The sequence below is a fragment of the Gopherus flavomarginatus genome, chromosome 4 (assembly GCF_025201925.1).
Source record: "Gopherus flavomarginatus isolate rGopFla2 chromosome 4, rGopFla2.mat.asm, whole genome shotgun sequence".
NCBI lineage: Eukaryota > Metazoa > Chordata > Testudines > Testudinidae > Gopherus > Gopherus flavomarginatus.
The window spans coordinates 159,159,874-159,178,348 of NC_066620.1; the positions used below are offsets into that span (position 1 = coordinate 159,159,874).

The following is an 18,475-nucleotide window of genomic DNA, read 5'->3' on the forward strand; positions in this document are numbered from 1 at the left end:
TGGTTATGTGTGAGATGGATGCAGCACAATGCCCCCCACGCCCAGAGAGAGAGATACTGTGAGCACCAAACCGAGTCGCTGCCAGCACCAAAGATGGCGGCTGAGGCCTAGCTCAGGGCTGGGCGGTGCCACGACGGAGGCAGCTTCCGCCCGGCTGTAGTCACGTGGCCGCTGCCACCCACCCCGGCCCTTCTGGCCGCGCCGGGCTGGCTGCAGAGCCCTGGCCGGGACTTGGGTCCGCTTCGCGGTGGCTACGGGCGGGGTGACGCTGGGCGCGATGCGGGCCCCGGCGAGTCGCGAGGCGGAGCCCGAAGACGGGGCGGACCGCACCCCGCTGCTGGGCGAGTCCCAGCCCGGCACAGGTAAAGAGCCTGCGTGGGCCAGCAGCTGCCCCGGGCGAGCGGCCTCCGCGCGTTGCTATGGAGCGGGCGTGCGGGGTGCGGGGGTCAGGGCGCCCCGGCAAGGCTGTGGCAGCGGGCGCAGCTTGGCCCAGCGGGGCTGCGAGCCCAGCTCCCGTGGTAGGGACTGAGGGGTCCCCCTGAGCCTGCTGTGCCGGCCCCTGCTCCCCTGAGAACCGCCGCTGGGATGCCCCTTCCCCTCTCCCAGCCCCAGTGCACCGGGACCGGGCATCCTCTCGCGGCTGGCCCGGGTGTCCAGGGCTGGGCGCTGCCCGGATCAGGTGTCTTTGTGGAGAGTGGTGCCTCTTCTAAATCTCCCCACGGCTACACGGATGATCACGGGGATAGGTGGCCGTCCTGGATCGCGCGGGGTGTGTGCTCTGTTACCCAGCAGACTGCTGATAAAAGCCACTTCCAGGGAACTGAAATTTTCCACAGTGTCCCAAATCTTTATGAAGGTTTGAGCATTTCTCCACTCGGTATTTTAATCTTCATCTGAATCTCTGGTCCTTTATGCACTGTTAACTAGTTGCTAGGGGAGCATTGTGTTGTGAGTTGTGCATACAGGTGAAGAAAAATCAATAGGGCAGAGGAAACTCTAAAACACAGGTCATTTTAAAGAATGAGGCAGGAGAAATAAATCAGTTCTGACCCTTTGAGCAGCATTCTCATTATTATTTCTCATTTTATTTAAAATGAATATTACCATAGCATACTAGAGGTCCCAGCCTTTGTGTTATGTATTATACCGGTCTATGGTACAAGACAGTCTCTACACCAAAGAGTATACAATCTTGGACCCTGATCCTGTAAAGACTTACACGTGCATAATTTTAAGTACAAGGGTGGTCTTGTTGATTTAAAGTTAAGTCTTTGCAGGATCAACTCGTGACCTAAACACTAACTAGTGGGAAAAGCAAACAAATGGATTTCAAGAGAAGAGGAAGTTAACAGAACTGGACAAAAAAATAGATTTTTCAGTTTGTTGGCAGTTTCAGAAAGTAGAAGAAAAATTGTTATGAGTTGAACAAAATGTTTAGGTTTGACAAAAATCAATGTTTCAGTTTTGAACATTTTTTAAATGTCTTTGATTTTTAAAACAAACTAAAGGGATTTTTGAAAACAGTTACAGTAATACTAATACAGCCATGTCTTTCAATAGCTGAGTGGTATAGACAAGCTGTAGATATATAGGTGGGGGAGGCATAGGTTTGCTTACTGAGTCCTAACATTTTTCTGCCTAAACTATTATCAGCTGACAGTGTTCCACAGGAGTCATGGTAGAAGTTAGTTGTAAGGAGGAATGGTAGTTGCTTTACAGCTTTTGGGGAACAAAGGGTGATGGTGGTTCCACCATAGGGGTGTGAGGAAGAAGGCATGATGGCGTTCCTGGGAGCACCAGACATTGTGGCTTTCTATTTGTCAGTTGTTAAAGCAATACATTCTTAAGCTTGCACAATGTGCCATGCTCTAGTTTGAGTGGCTCACCTCACCCACAAGAACAAATACAAGAGAACAACATCCTTAAACTGCAAAAGGACGGCATCAGGGAACTTTCAATACAGACTTTCTCTTAAAAAAAAAAATAAGAAGAAGAAAGAGGGGCAGGGCAGACTATTTACAGTTCTAATTGAAAGACAGGAAAGCATGTTTTTGAAAGCAACAGAAGTAGGAGCAGAAGACACTGTTCAAGGTAAGGAATTAAACTCTGTGTCTGACTGTGTTGGACCCTGCAGTGGCCTTCTTCCTATTCATAATCATTTTAAAAGGTGGGAGGAGAGCGAGATTTATCTTAGAAAAGTAAATCTGGAGCTTTCTGTGCTTTGACTGATCAAGCATTCTCAAATAACATCTAGATCAATATTTAGATGCATTAAGCAAAATATATGGTGAGAAGTTTACAACTTAACTGTATGCTGGAGTCATGTGTTTTTATTAGATTTTTGTATAGTGCATTCATTTTCCAGACTTTATTTCTAAAGGAACAGTAATAGAAATTCCAGTTAATCTACATTTCCAAGGGAGTGTTAGATCATAAAAATGTGAAGCTTCATTTGTTTAACCTTTCTATTAATCATGATGTCTAAACAGATTTAGTCATAATTGTACTCTTTCTTTGGAAACTGTCATGATCAATCAATTTGTATTAAGGACCTATTGCTTCCAAAGCAACTTGAGAGCGGATAAAGCTGGTTGACTAGTTTTGCACACTGAGGACTTCCTGAAGAATTATTTTTTAAACACCCAGTACATCTCAATTGTTCCCCTTGATCTCACTTAAAAATGAGATGTGCCTCTTTCAAATACTGTTTAAAAACAAGATTTTCAGAATTATCACATCCTGGTAAAGATGGCTCTGTGTTTATCTTTTGCACTGAAGTTTTAGATTTTTCTTTTGTATTTAATTTTTTAATATATGCAGAAAAAGATGTGATCAGTATACACTGTCACAGCATTTTGAGGTGGTGGTCACCAATCTACACTTACTTTTCATGTGCACTGTTGGTAAAATTTCTATTAGCTCCAGACTTAGCTCAGTAGTGGAAATCCCATTGTCCTGCAACCTTTTGCAATTTCAGCATAATTCTTTTTTTTTTTTTAACTCCTTGAAACTTCTATCTATAAATATTGGGCATCAGTTCATATTCCTCTAGCAAAGTAGCATTATATTTCCCTGGTGTGTGTTCAGATTTCTTTGATGAGCCTGTCTTATAATACTAAACGCTGCCCATGAAGCAGTGTACGCTCTGGTATGTCTGCAGAAAAGATTATTTTCTCCTTGTGTCATGCTCATTGTATAATTTTAGTTATTCACTACTATAATCCATTGCTTTTGAGTAAGCAGGTGTGCAGTTCCTGATCTTCCTCTGTTACCTTTAATTCTGTAAATGTTGCTTTGAAGGTCTAGCAAACAGTTGATTTTTCAACTCTTACTTGTATTCCCCATTCTTTCTATGATTGATCAGTCCATGTTCTGGCCTAATGGCCATGATTTTGAATGTTAGTGATTTTGGCAGGAGGCATAAGTTTAACTTACTTTTAAAGATGTATATCTTAGAATTCATTCTTAACATTTATTGTATCCTGTATCAGAGATGTTTTTAATTGGTCCATAATTCAGTCGTTCATAAACGTGTCTTCTGGATTTCTTACCAAAAAATACTTGTTTGAATGTATTTTCTTGTCATGGGAATGCTTTAAATTGTATTTATTATTGTCTTTTATCTCAACATTTATCAGCTGTTTAGTTTCTAACACTGTTATTACTGTAGTTATCCAGTTCATAAATTGGGAGATTATTTTTGTTGCATTATGTGGAGTCTTAAAATCTTATTTCTCTAACTACAACTTGTCCATGTTCAGGAATCAAACTATGTAGAACAGGTATTGCTTTCACCTTAAAATAAAACACAAATTGGGAAATACGGATTGGATTTTATATAGCTTGAATAGCCAGGAGTTAGGTGTAGGGCCAACTCCAGAAGTCCAAAGATTCAGTATTTGCTTTTAAGAATCTCTGTAATTTCCACACGTTCCCACTTTTTTTTTTTTTTAGGACTCATCTACCCTAGAGCCGCAGCTTGCCCTAGTACAGTTTATTGCAGATTAATATATATGCTCAGGCTTCAGAGCTGCTTCTCAACTGCTATCCCACCCCTGAAGCTTCACTAACACGTCCACTACTAATGTTCTGCCTTCCAGTGTGGGAAGGATCCACATCACAGGGAATCCTATGGGTTGCCCGCTACCAGGCATGGAATCCTCACAAAGCAAGGCTCCACGGTGTGTAGCAGGCTTGAATTAACCATTATACACTGGTTGCACTTGCACAGGGCACCTGACTATCTGGCCAGTTTTCTGCGTTGCCAGTTTCAGGGTGCTGGTGATTTTTTTTAAATTTGTAAGCTACAAATGGAACAAAAAAAACCTGGCAGGTCAGACTAGTGGTGGTGCTGGGGAACCTGGGAGGGGAAAGGAGTGATTCTGGCTGATGGTGGTGCTGGGATTGCTGGGAAGAGAAGTGTCAGGCTGTTAGGTGGGGTGGTGGGGGGCACCTGGATAGGGAAGAGAGGGATTGGGTTGGAGTGGGGCTTCTGGGAGAGGCTTGGCTTCTCAGGTTTCTTTTTGGGGTTCAGCTCATCTTTGGTCATTCTGCTACCTCGCTGGTATTGGTGTCATGAACTGTCAGAGCCACGGTGTCCTCTTCAGGGTCCTAGTAGTTGACCATAATGGTATCCAAGTCCACCAGTCTTCCCACAGGGACAAGAACCAGCTTTCCTGCTGGCTTGGCTGCTGATTCCAAATGCTGGAATTGGTGTCTCAGTATCAGTCCCTTAATTCAGCTCAAATTTGTGTCCAGATCCATCTAAGACTCGGTGCCCTTTTCCCTTAGGAGCTGGTAAAGTTCCTTTCTTAGCCCTGCCTATTTTTCGAAAGGCAGCAAAGCATCTCTGGCTCAAATATCCAATGCATTAATGCACTTGCTGTTTTCTGATATGTGTGATCTCCAGCAAGTTCTGCTTTCATCCAGAACCCTTTCCACTAGAGCTGGGGAGCCAGATGGACTTGTTCAAGTTCATTTCTAAGTTACATATCATAAATATGCCCAGGCAATTAGCCTACTTAGCAAATGCTTCTCAGAACAAAATGAGAGCGTAAATATTAGATTTATTTTAAAAATCAAATTGCCATGTATATTGAAATTAAATATTCTAGCTTTATTAGTATATACTTAGTATAATAAAATATATTTCATATTATATTTTAAAGTATTCAATCTAATAAATAATTGGAGTTGTTCTCATATTTATAACTGTATATCATTTGGTCTGTCTACTTCGGGGGGAATTCTGCGCTGCCAAAAAAATAAAAATTCTGCACACTATTTTAGAATTTTGCATATTTTGTTTGTCAAAATAATACCATATAATCACACCAGTTTCAATTATTTTGGTCATTTATTTCAAAATATCTGTGAACAAGTATGTCTGTAACAACAAAAAAGATTCAGGAACAATTTTTTGACAAATAGATTCCTTACTAGGCATATTTATTCAAAACTCTGAGTAATAATTCATTTAAACTACAATACAGAGCCGTATTTCCCGCACCTCTCAGAAGCAGTGCAAAGACTTGAAGGAGTAGGGGTAATGGAGGAGCTGAGGGAGAGGGAAGTAAATTGCTGGGAAAGAGCCTGGGGTATGAACTTGTAGGGTTGTTGGGTTTGGATTGGAAAAATATGGAACAGGTTTTTGTGGGGGCAGGGAAGGATTGTTAGGGAGCTTCCCCCATACTGTCTGACCGCTAGCCTCTCCCATTCAGTCAGGTACATCAGTTCCTGCACCTCCATGTGTCCTTGTACCACCTGTCCACGTGTCCCTCCGCCCCACTCAGACACCCCTGCATCCTCATGTGGCTCTGAACCCCTTCCTCATGTGTCTCTGTGCCCCTACTCAGCTACACTGTCCCTGTACCCCCTCCCTTTGTCCCCATGTGTCTCTGTTCCCCCACTTAGCCACCCTGTCTTTATGTAGCTCTGCATTCCTTCCTCTGTCACCATGTGGCCCTGCACCTCCATACCCATTCAGCCCCTGGCCAGTCTGTCCTCCCCCACTAGCCCTTATAAGCCCCTGTCTGACACACACCCCCAGCACCCCACACTGTCTATCTCCCTATCTCTTGACCTGGCCTGACAGGTGCTGTGATGAAGGCAGACTCTTTCTCTTCCCTAGCCTAGGAGTTGCTGCTCTGTTCTGTCACCACAGTGCCCTCAGATGGGCAAAGGGCAGAACTGCAGAAGTTATTTTCTGCTGGGAGCTGCTACTGTTCTTGCGCCACAGCACCCTCAGGTGAGCATAAGGCCAAACTGCATTAACGTTTCAGCAGATGCTTTTTTCTGCACAAAAAAATAAAAATATGCACTGCTCGTTAATTGTATGTGTGTGCAGTAGTTCAGAATTCCCCTAACAGTATCTGTCTGGCATAAGGAAGGTGAGTAGTTCCCAATTTCCATAGTGTACAGAGCCAAAAAATTCTTTTATCTGACGCTGAGTGTCCAAGAGTTGCACTATTTGAGCTGCTGGAGATGTCTCTCTGGCTGTAAAGGAGAGGGTAAGATTTTTTTTTTCCTAGGTGTAGCAAACAGATCTAGTCACTTTACTGATCCAAAAGATACATTTTTACTGCTCTTCAGTCCCATCAGCATTGAGATCATGAGCTGGACTTTCATGGCTCACATTTTCAATTCTGTTGATGATGCCACGTTCTATCTACAGAATCTATATTAGTGCTGGTGATGTGAAACACAGAACCCACTTGACTTCCAGATCCAAGGCTGAGTTCATTGGAGAGTTAGAAATCTCTTAAGTCACAAAGGGAAACAAGCTACTGCACACATTTTCAAGTGTATAACATACTTGCCACTAATCTTAGTTTTTGTTTTTTTTATTGTGAAGTTTCATTTTGAATCACTATGTTTCAGAAGACCTCTTGAAACCTTTGTAACCATACTGTTAAATCCCCTTTGTAAAAATCATGCTCTACATTTATGCTTGAGGATCAGCCGTTTGACCAATAGGTATATATGCTCTTAACTGCCAATATGTTTGGGAGAGTTGCTACACTTGTATGGTTTGCATGTCAGCAGGGAACTAGATCAAAAACTTTTCTTCCCACTCCCACTGAGTCACTCAATATCTAAAATATGTTTTTCAGGGTAAATAAACTTGTTTTCTCACTTTTTATACATAAATATCTAAATTATACTGACCAAAGTGCTTTTTATCCTTTTTTGTAGCATCTAACTTTTAAAAATCTCTTGTTTCAGTGCCTACATGCTGCTCTGCTCGCTACAATTTAGCGTTACTGGCCTTTTTTGGATTCTTCCTGTTGTATGCATTACGTGTGAATCTAAGTGTTGCTCTTGTAGACATGATAGAACCTAATACAAGTTTAGCAAAGAATACAACTTCCAAAGTGTGTCCAGAACATTCTTCTGTCCTAAACGTACCTCGGAATACAACGGTAGGATTTAATATATATTTTCTAAAATATGTGATGTTATTTTCAACAGCATGCTGCGATTGAGTTTGGTGTTTCATGTTTAACTGCTCTGTTAACAGTAGAGGAGTGGTGCACTGTTTTGTTTGTTTGTTTACCAGCAGACCTTTTCAGAGGATAGATTGGCTCTTTTAGAGCTATTCTGAGACCTTAGGTGAATAATGTTTTGTCCTAAAGGACAGACTGTATTATATCCTTTCTAAACTGTACTTAGCAAAATGGCTACACTGACCTTGTAGGTCTAATATGATTCACTCTGAATTGTATGTGTGAAGTGGACATTTCCTGTTGTATCTGCGTCAGAGCAATTGAGATCTCCATGTCTCTGCCATATTATTAAGCTACATCTGTTTTTCGTAGTCTTGACTTTGTATGAAATTTTGTTTTAATGAAAGAGACAAGTTTCATTACGTCTTTATTGCATACATAATATTCTTTATCTCCTCACTTGTGATCTCTCTCACAGTTCTGGGTGGTCCTTCATATTCATCCTCTTTCTTTCCTTCCCTCTCTCTGACCTTTGAAACTACCTTCTCTGATCTATTTCTAGCAAACACATTGATTTTTCCTTTCTGTTTCCTACTCTTTTCCATATCAGTGCTTATTTCCATTCTCTCCTGGAACACTGATTTGCCAAGCCATCTCTCTTCACTGAAGCTCTTCCTGGAATCTTTGTCATATTGCCTATGAAAAATGAGTTGATGATTTAAAAAAATAAAAAAGTTGAGGGCCCATATAAATGTGTGCATGTCTTAACTGACAACTGTGCATCCTATTAATGTAAAACTCATCCTGGCTCACCTTTTTGGCTCATTTAGGACTTGCTTGTTGAGTCGTGTCTGAATTTAGACCAGAAGCTGTTTGGGGCAGGGACCAGATCCCTCCTTGTTCTTGTGAAGTGTCCGACACACACATGGATTCTCAAAAAATAATTAATGATGATTCAGAACTTCTGTGTCTCATGCTCTCCAAAACCACCACCTCTGCATCTGTCAGTGCCCTTCTATCTCTTGACTTTATAATTGAAAACTTCGCCTCTCTGGTTTCTTGTTTTACCATTCTGTCCTCCAGTCGTCTTCAAAGGTTGTCTGCCCATGCCATTACTCTGATCTCTCACACACACTAGTGTATCCCTGTCTATTCTTGAATTTAGTGTAATCACAACATTCTCTTTTCCATAACCTTGCTGCTCCCGTATACATTTGTCTGCTTTTCCATCTGCTGCTTATCCTGCCCCATATAATCTTTTCTTCTCACCTCTACTTTCCTTTCCTTTCTCTTTGCATTTTGGCTTGCATCAGGCTATACCTATTCCAAAAACTGTCTGCCTAAGTAAAGGCTAAGTGAGTAAAAGCCAAAATGAAATGCAGTGAGACCCTCAAAGTTTAGTCATCAGGACTAAATAATGAACCATGGTTTAATTACATTCTTTGTCTGATATTAGTATTGCATGATGCAGAAAGAGTCCTAGTTAAGCCCTTTTCTATTTTCCTTCCTCAGGGGAAAAAGTATTCTTGGGATGCGGATACTCAAGGATGGATCCTTGGTTCCTTTTTCTACGGCTACATCATTACTCAGATTCCTGGTGGATATTTTGCACGTAAAATAGGAGGAAAGCTGTTGCTGGGGTTTGGCATCCTGGGTACCGCTGTCTTCACTCTGTTCACCCCCTTAGCTGCGGACTTGGGGGTTGGATACCTCATAGCAGTCAGAGCCTTGGAGGGGCTCGGAGAGGTACACCACGTTGTCTTGTATTACCCTTAATCCCAATTGGAGTCATTTCCTGTATCAAAATAGTTTTGTTCTTCTAGCACAGCAGTTCTCAAACTGTGGGTCAGGACCCTGTTTTAATGGGGTCGCCAGGCCTAGTATTAGCCTTGCTGGGCTCTGGGGCTGAAGCCTGAGGGCTTCAGGTTACAGGCCTCCTGCCTCGGGTTGAAGCTCTTGGGATTTGGATTTGGCACCCCCTGCCCGGGAGGCAGGGCTTGGGCAGGCTTAGGCTTCAGCCCCCCCCTTGTGGGGTTGTGTAGTAATTTTTGTTGTCAGAAGGCGGTTGCAGTACAATGAAGTTTGAGAACCCCTGTCTAGCATATGGGAAACCAAGAGTTAAAAAGAGAGTTATTTTACTTGTACTTTTGCATCCTCTTAATGCACAAGGCATATTCACAAGCAAAAGATTAATTCTGCCTAACTGCCTGTGTGCATTTTTTGTCAAACTGCTTCTCGTTGATTCATGAGACTAATAAGTTGTGCTGCTGTTCTGAAGTATATGATTTAATTGACGCATGAAAGTTTGAGTAGATAATTCTGGAATTACCATATATTTCAACAAAATGCAAAATTGTTTTCCAGGGCGTCACCTTTCCTGCTATGCATGCCATGTGGTCGTCTTGGGCTCCACCACTGGAACGCAGCAAGCTCCTTAGCATTTCATATGCAGGTGAAAGAGAATGAAATGTCCAGATTGATAACGGGATTATAAATGTTTAGTCTGTTAACACTTTTAAAAACTATTCATGTATCTAGTTAAAAACATAATTTGCCCTCATTATGCAAGCTATTGTTTACTGTTTCAGTGTCTGTTCTCAGATGTCTCTTCAGGATAATGACTTAGGAAAATAGCCCATAATAACAAGAGAGAGACTCTCCTTTCTATCTGCTCCACATGTGAAAGTACAGTGCAGTACAACTTATCTCTGTGGTCCTAAAACATTTTGACAGAGTTGTGTTATATACGATGGTGCAACAAATTACTGAAAATTATGCTGCAAAGATGCTGTATAGTAAATAAACTAAAACATTTAGGAACCAAGGAGGAAAGATAGTCATAGGCAAGAGTAAAAAAGAGAATTTTTGAGACTTCATAGAGTCCAAAGAAGTTAACAAAGTTACAGTGGCATAAGCTAGGTATAGAAGTGAGAGGAGAATCAGTCTATCAGTTCCAAACCCTGTTCAATGCTAAATAAGATACCTTAAATGTAAATTCAGAGAACAGTCTTTTTATTCTTTGTTCATGTTTTCATTCTTGGCAGTACTGTGATTTTTGGGCTTATTTTCTTTTGTCAACACTTAATGTTAAAGTAATGTATAGTTCCTATTTAAATATCCATGGAATTATTATTTTGATGTGTGTTTTACATGAACATTGTGTTTTGTTTAATTAACCATTTGTGGTTGAAGCTGTCTCCCAAATTGCATGTGATCACGTCTTCATATTGCCCTATTTCAGCCAGAGCACAGTTCAGACACCTTAGTCTGTTCTTACTTTTTGAACCTGTCTGACCAACAAATCAACACAGTGATATCTGCTGGTTTTAGACTAGGTTTTGAAAGTGATTTTGTAAAATGGCATTTTGAGATTCTGTACTGATTGTGTTTAATCTAAGCTGGGAATCATTTTTCTTAGTTTACAAGCACTACGATGGCTTTTTTCCCCTTAACTGCCGACTCTTCGACTTGAATCTTGGATTGGAAAGTCAAGAAAGGTTCTTTCCTGCTTATGAAGCATCACCAGTAATAGCTTTGCACATGAAATTCTTCTGTTACCTATACAGTCCCACAGACGTTAATAGGATTTGCCTCTCATAACTGAGAGCAGACGGTGGCCCTACAAATGGAACCTAGTTAACAGTTCTGTTGATTATGAGAATACTATCCAGCTTTCACATTCATAGCTGTGCTGCCTTTGCGTGGCTATCCGCCATTAAGAGCAGTAAAAACTGAGTGAGGGAGTCAGTAGGTGTGACTCAGAAGATTTGTAGGGAACAGATCTTTGACCTAAGAAAAGTTCCCTTTTTTTGCTGTCACTTTTCAGAGTCAAACTGTGTTTTTAGTGTGCCTCCATTTCACATTTGGAGCCCGCCAGTTTATCGGAGATCGGTAATAGGCCAAGAACTCTTTCATAGATCTTTCATTGGTAGCGTTCAATGCTATGAGACTTTGCAATTCCTTTTTTCCATTTTATCAAAGCAGTTACAGTACTACTGTTGAACTTCACTGTTGTTCCCGGTAGCTAAAATGACAGCCCTCTAGTGGTGGTGAAAATGTTTATCTGCACACTTCTATAGTAAATCAGCAATAGCAGCAACAACAAAATCCAAGTGGTAATTCCAGCCATTGTATGTTTTCTTGGATCAATCCATATGCTATTTAAATGTGCATTGGTAAATTGAAAAACAAACTGTTTTCTTCTAGGTGCACAGTTAGGAACAGTTGTGTCTCTTCCATTGTCTGGCTTAATTTGCTACTACGTTAATTGGATTTATGTATTCTACATATTTGGTAAGTATTTGGGTTTTTTTAATTCCAAACGTACTCCTCTAGTGAAGATTTCCTTTTGCATTTCTATGACACCTCTTGCCATAGGATTGCAAATAAGTGATCAGATACTTCTAAAGATGTGCTTGTCCATATTCTGAAGCTGCTGATGCAGTGACATCTTCTGTCGTGGAAAATCTAGAGGCACTTTCCCCTGCTTTACAAGAACAGTGATTCACAAGAACTTCCTGAGGGAAAATATAATTATATTATTATATATTTCCCAGGAGAAATACAAGGTTTATTGTTTTATTCTGATCCAGACTTCCAAAAACATTAAAACATTGCTTCCATTGTTGCTTGATTCTTCAGTGAAACTGATGCCTTTAATATAAGGCAGATTCCTGTAGGAGGTTGTAAACTATGCCTTCAGTAAGCAAATTTGTCCTTAAATTGGGCTAAATGCTGTTACCTATCAAATATTCTGAGGTCAATCAATGTAGAAAAACCTAGGACTTGAATTTCTTGTTTGCTGTGTGAAATTGAGTTAACTTTAATCCCTGGAATAAACATGCTCTTCTTATCTGAAGACCTTCTCAGATGTAACTTGCATGTGTTCTCCATTTACAATGTGAAACTCAGTGTTTCACTAGCAAAGCCACAGGAGTTGAGCTAGGGATTCACTAAAGAGTGCGTTGAAAAGAGGGATGTAGTCGTCTTACCGAGAATCACATCCTAAAAGCTGATAGCAGCTCAGTGCACACACCTCAAGGAAAGAGAGAATGTATTTGAAATGACCACCACAGGTTCAACTGCTGCTTTCAACAACCCTTCCCCTGCGTCTGGCCTACTTCCAAGTCTACCTTATTTGAGAGAGGAGACCCGGAATAAATTATGAAGTATTAAACAGCTCCTGGTTTCATGTTCCTAAAAGACAAAACCAAGCCTAACCTCCAAGCAAAACAAAGGGTTAAAAGCAGAAAAACATGGATAAACTAGTGGAAAAAGAAGACTGTTTTTATTATATAAAACAAACACAATTGAGTAGTACTGCTGTGATCTGGTATTCCACCACAGAAACTGTTTTCCATAATTTATAGTGCAGTATTTATTGCTGCTACTGCCAATTTTATTATTGTTGTTAAATAACATTTTTAACACAGCCGTAGTTTATTATTTTTATATTTAAAAAATAGATTACACTACAATCACTTGGGCTTTTCATAACTGTGCATCTTGTGAATTTTTTAGATTAAAATTTTGTATATGTTACTTCCTTCCTGTGTCATCCAGACACCTTGTCCTGTAGCTGTTCCATGTAGTGGACTGACGACAGATTCATTATTTACCATTATTGCAAATAAGGTCACTTTAAAGATGTCTCCATGCTAGGTCCTGCATATGAATCCTTGCCCGCACTAAATGTTAAGGTCCATTCTCTGTCCTCACCAACAGGGACTGTTGGTATGAGGGTAGAGTTTGGCCCAAATATTCTAATACCATTTTTATTTGCTTGAGAGAATCATTTTCCCCTTTTGTGGTTCTAAGTGTTTGTATCTGTGTAGTACCTGAGGGCTTTCTTAAGTTTAATGTGCAGCTTTTATTTATTTATTTTCAATGGAAGGTGCACTTGGAGTATTCTGGTTCCTCTTCTGGATCTGGTTGGTGAGTGATACTCCGGAAACTCACAGAAGAATCTCTCCCACTGAAAGGGAATATATTCTTTCTTCCCTCAAAGATCAGGTATGTAGCTTTGATGCAGCTTTTCTTATTTAAATAAGAGCAGGAGCTACTGAGGGACAAACTCGCCATAATGTTGAAGGAAAAATTGAAGCTTAGATCAACATTCTTAATTTGAAGCAACTGAGTAAACTTTAATAAAAAAAATCAAATAAAAAAAAGGATGTTAAGATACTGGACTGTTAGATCAGTGAGAAACAATCATTAGTCATGAAAAGAGAGATACCTGGCAAAAAGAAAGCAAGTTTTGCCCTTGAATATGTTTAATCAAAAAGTAATGTGAATGCATGTTAATTTTGTAAATATCCCCAAAAGGTGAATGCAGTATGACAACATACACAGGTGCATGCCATCCACATTTTCTAGCAACATGGGTTGCCTGTTAATGCATTGATTTGCATTACAACATACCTTTTTCTGCCTTGACAGTGTAGAGATATGTAATTAAAGGAGAGTAATTGGGGAAATGCAGACTCTAGACCGGGTTCGGCAACCTTTCAGAAGTGATGTGCCGAGTCTTCATTTATTCACTTTAATTTAAGGTTTCACGTGCTGGTAATACATTTTAATGTTTTTTAGAAGGTCTCGCTCTATAAGTATATATATTGTGTAATTAAACTAGTGTTGTATTGTAAAATAAACAAGGTTCTCAAAATGTTTAAGAAGTATAATTTAAAGTTTAAATTAAAATGTTGATCTTACGCTGCCGGCCTGCTCAGCACTCTGCTGGTCTGGGGTTCTGTTCACCTAGGCCGGCAGTGAGCTGAGCAGGGCCTGCAGCCGGGACCCTGGCTGGCAAGGGTCCCAGCAGCCAGAACCCCAGACCGGCAGCAGGCTGTGCGGGGCCAGCGGCTGGGACCCCAGACCCGCTCAGCCCACTGCCGGTCTGGGGTCCTGGCCCTGCCCACATACAGTGGGTACCTACCTTCTCCCTGGTTTGGGGGTGCAAGAGTCAGGGCAGAGGGCTGGGGGCATGTGAAGGGGGTGCAGGTGTCAGGGCGGGGGGTGGGTATGTGTGGGGGTGCCAAAGTCAGGGCTAGGGTTGTCGGGGGGAGGTGAAGGAGTCAAGCAGAGGTCTGAGTGTGTATGAGCAGGGTACGGGGCTCAGGGCAGGGACCTGGGGGGTGTGCGGGGCTCAGGGCAGAGGGCTGGAGGGGGGTGTGGGGAGGTCAGGGCAGGGGGCTGCATGGGATATGCCCCTATTCCACCCACGCACCCCCTTCCCCAAGGCCCTGCCCCTGCTTCTTCTCTGCAGACCCCAGGACTCCCATGCCCCATACAACCCCACCTACTCCCTCCAGAGACCATCCCGGGATCCCACCCCCTATCCAACCCACCCTGCTCCCTGTCCCCTGACTGCCCCCCTTATCCAACCCTGCTGGCCCCGGACCCCTTACCATGAGGCTCCTAGCAGCATGTTGTGCTCTGCGCAGAGCCAGACATGCTGCCCCATGGGAACAGGCAGCCTCGCCCCTCAGAGCACTGCAGGCGCGGCGGCATGGCTCCAGGGGAGAGAGGAGTGTGTCTGCCTCACCGCAGAGCCCCAGCCCCAGGAGCGCTGTGCGCACGGTGGCATGGCTCCAGGACGGGGGGAAGGCGGGGGAGGGGCTGGCGGCTTGCTGTGCTCGGCTAGGCACTCCAGCGTGGGAGCGCGGACCTCATGGCTTGCCACACTGAGAGAGTGGGGCTATTTGCCCACCCCTGCATTAGGGTGTGCCTGGGTAAACCCTGTGTGCATACCTATGCTTCCGCCCTCTGCCCCTGCGGGATGGGAGGAGGGCGGAGAAGAGCGGGCTGAGCTGGGCAGGCTTTTTAGTGGCACGCTGCACCGGCAAGCAGCAGCATGCCATTAAAAATCGTCTCGTGTGCCATCCTTGGCACGCATGCCATAGGTTGCCGACCCCTGCTCTAGACATTGATTTTTGCTTCTGTGTCTAATTTTGCATAAAAGATACTGTGATTGACAAAAATACTTCATACTAAAATGGATTCAAAAAAAGAAAAGTGGAGCTCTTATTTGCAGATCATTAAACTGAGACATGGGAGTCAAAATGTTTTGCATTTTAGAAAAAGGTTCGTTTGGCCTGTGGGCATATGTCACATTTTGATAAGTGATTTGGGTGCATACAGGAACACTTACATAATTCAGAAATGAATGGACTCAAATGATTATTAACTACAAGACATGCAAGCATTATATGTTGAGAGTCTATGGTGCTCTCAATGCTCAAGATCTCAAATAGGAGATTCAGTTCACATGTGTTTGAGGAGTGATTTTAAGTCTCTAATTGTTGATAGTAGTAAGGAGGAGGTAATTGAGTTGTTAAGGAGGACAAACATTCAGAAATTTTTTTTTATTTCAAGCCTACTTGAAATCATTGTCCGTTTGCAACATATCAAATAGAGGAACATTTTTGCTTGTCCTGTGTTTTTAGTGCTTTTTCAATGAAGCCTGAACACATCAAAAAATAAGAGTTTTGCCTACCGTAATCGGGCCTTTGTGGGTCACAACTGAGAATACCAAATTCAGGACAAACTGCTAAGAAATAGGGCAGACATACCCCAAAACTGGTGGTTATTCTCCCATAGGATACACCAAACCAGCAACAAAAGTAAACTTTTGTTTCACCACGCTGACTGACAAGAAGTCAGAAAAGCAGCTTCCTTAGGCATTCCAGTCCTTGTATCGCCATCAAAAACACTAAACTTAGAGATGAGTGGTTCTTTAAAACCAATTTCATCAAATAAAAGGTTCTTCTGATCCCAAAGGACCAGCCACACACCCAGGTCAATATATAACTCAGATCTTACGCAATAATCACACTGTTGCCAATCCTTTTAGTATCTAAAATCTAAATGTTTATTTATAAAAAGAAAGGTGAAAGTTAAATTTGGTTAAAGGAATCAAATACATACATTAATTGCAAAGTTCTTCTTTCAGGCATATAGCAGTGATGGAATAAACTGTTGGCTTAAGTCAAGTCTCTGGTTGCTTCCAAATCATTGGAAGGTTCTCAGTTCCTTGGTTAGAATGCTCCCATTTGTATAAGACCAAAGGCTTGAGCAGGAAAGAGGCAAAATTGAGATGTTTCCAGTGCCTTTTGTAACTTCTCTCAAGGGAAGGGAATCCCGTTCTCACTGTGGAAAATTACAGGTAAAAGATGGAGTTTGGAGTCACATGGGCCAGTCACATGTCCATGCATGACTTCACTTAGAGATGGGGGTAGAGGAGGAGTCCATTAATAGTAGATGGACATCTTCCATTGTAAGTTAAGTGTTCTTTAATGGGCCATTCTACTTGAATAGTTCCTTCACAATGTTCTGGGTAAACACCTTGTTGGTGTTACCCAGAAGCAAACCCCTCAGAAATACAGGTAATAGTTAATATTCCTAACTTCAGCAACAAAAATGATACATGCATACAAATAGCATAATCATATTCAGTGAATCATAACATTTCCGTAGACCTCTTATGTGCCACATTTTAAACAAGTTTTGTTGCAATTGTATAACAGTGGTAGCAACGATCTACGTGGTCGTAGTTTAATCAGATAATGTCACACCTACATACCAAAGTAATTGAGGGAATAAACCCACGTTTGTGTTATTGGTTTCAGTAGGGTTTCAGCTGCAATAGCTTTTTAAATTAAAAGGCAAAAAATATGGCATAATAATTGACTCCATGATAGATTTCTAACTTTCCATTTGCTTCCTGATTTGTCAAGTTTTGTTTAGTTCAGTTACTATAATTAACAATAAACAATACACATCTAAGGATTCAGGTTGACTTTGACTGTGCTCTTCAGAATGCAAAATCAGATTTAGGTAAGGTTCAAAATATCTAGAATAAATATTCCTAGGAGTTATCCTGATTATTCCCCTCCATTTTTTCTAGCTTTCTACTCAGAAGTCTGTACCATGGGAACCCATGCTGAAATCCCTTCCACTCTGGGCTATTGTAGTGGCACACTTTTCTTATAACTGGACTTTCTACACTCTTCTCACACTATTGCCTACGTACATGAAGGAGATCTTGCGGTTTGATGCACAAGAGGTGAGATAAAATGAAAATATTCCAATCCATTTCCTGTTATAGTTCATGACTTAGTTTCCTCTGTGTAGTAGAGTGGTGATATGGTCTAGTGTGTAGAACAGGGTACTCAGTCGGGAAGCTCCGATTCTACCCCAGATTGTCATTGACATGTCATCACCAGTCTCCACGTATTGAGTTTTTCCTGCTGATGTCCATTAAATTATTCCATAGCTACTAACATTGTTTGATTGCCCTGTGTTCTCTCTCCAATGTTTTTTTTATTTGTGTTCTGGCAAAGATTGTCCTTTTCTATAATAATAATAACCATAAAAAGTAGGAGCACAGTGGAACAGGGAAGGGGAGAAAATAGAATTCCTAAATAAATACTTCTCAGAAGAAAGAAGAATCAGTGTACTGAAAGCGGCATGAATTTGAGGAACAAGAGGAAGCTACAAGTGCAGTTAGAAAATAATAAAGTATTAGCTAATAAAATGTGTATCTCCAGGACTAAATGGATACGTCTGAGATCCTATCTACACTGTAATATTTTCTGTGCCAAGGGACTTAGTTCAAGGGGCATCTGTAGGCCCTTACCAAATTCACGGCCATGAAAAACACATCACAGATCTTGGAATCTGGTCTCTTATGTGCTTTTACCCTACACTATACAGATTTCACAGGGGAGACCAGCGTTTCTCAAATTGGGGATCCTGACCCAAAAGGGAGTTGCAGGGAGGTTGCAAGGTTATTTCAGGGGGTTGCGATATTTCCACCCTTATTTCTGCACTGCCTTCAGAGCTGGGCTCCAGGCCAGCAGTCACCATTTTCCAGCTGCCCAGCTCTGAAGGCAACGCCGCTGCCAGCAGAAGTACCGAATCCCCCACTACAATAACCTTGCAGGCCCCAAAACATCTCTTTTTCAGGTTAGGGCCCCTACAATTACAACACTGAAATTTCAGTTTAAATAGCTGAAATCATGAAACTGAGA

At 41.7% G+C, this 18,475-nt stretch overlaps 1 protein-coding gene across 5 annotated transcripts in view; it reads left to right on the top strand.

Annotated features, from left to right (window-relative positions):
* The first annotated feature begins 201 nt into the window (after positions 1–201).
* Positions 202–18,475, top strand: part of SLC17A5 (solute carrier family 17 member 5) — a 41,769-nt gene continuing 23,495 nt past the window's right edge. Inside the window, exons 1-9 of one of the 5 annotated variants that reach the window (XM_050950824.1) lie at positions 202–362; positions 4,795–4,802; positions 6,136–6,247; positions 7,225–7,421; positions 8,958–9,191; positions 9,810–9,897; positions 11,652–11,738; positions 13,339–13,457; positions 17,350–17,508. In XM_050950824.1, the coding sequence (XP_050806781.1) occupies positions 278–362; positions 4,795–4,802; positions 6,136–6,247; positions 7,225–7,421; positions 8,958–9,191; positions 9,810–9,897; positions 11,652–11,738; positions 13,339–13,457; positions 17,350–17,508 (1,089 nt within the window). In that variant the 5' untranslated portion in view covers positions 202–277. Of the gene's footprint in view, positions 363–1,295; positions 2,092–3,961; positions 4,182–4,794; positions 4,803–6,135; positions 6,248–7,224; positions 7,422–8,957; positions 9,192–9,809; positions 9,898–11,651; positions 11,739–13,338; positions 13,458–17,349; positions 17,509–18,475 lie in introns of those variants that run through there. The other 4 variants (XM_050950821.1, XM_050950822.1, XM_050950823.1 and 1 more) reach the window with 4 other exon arrangements.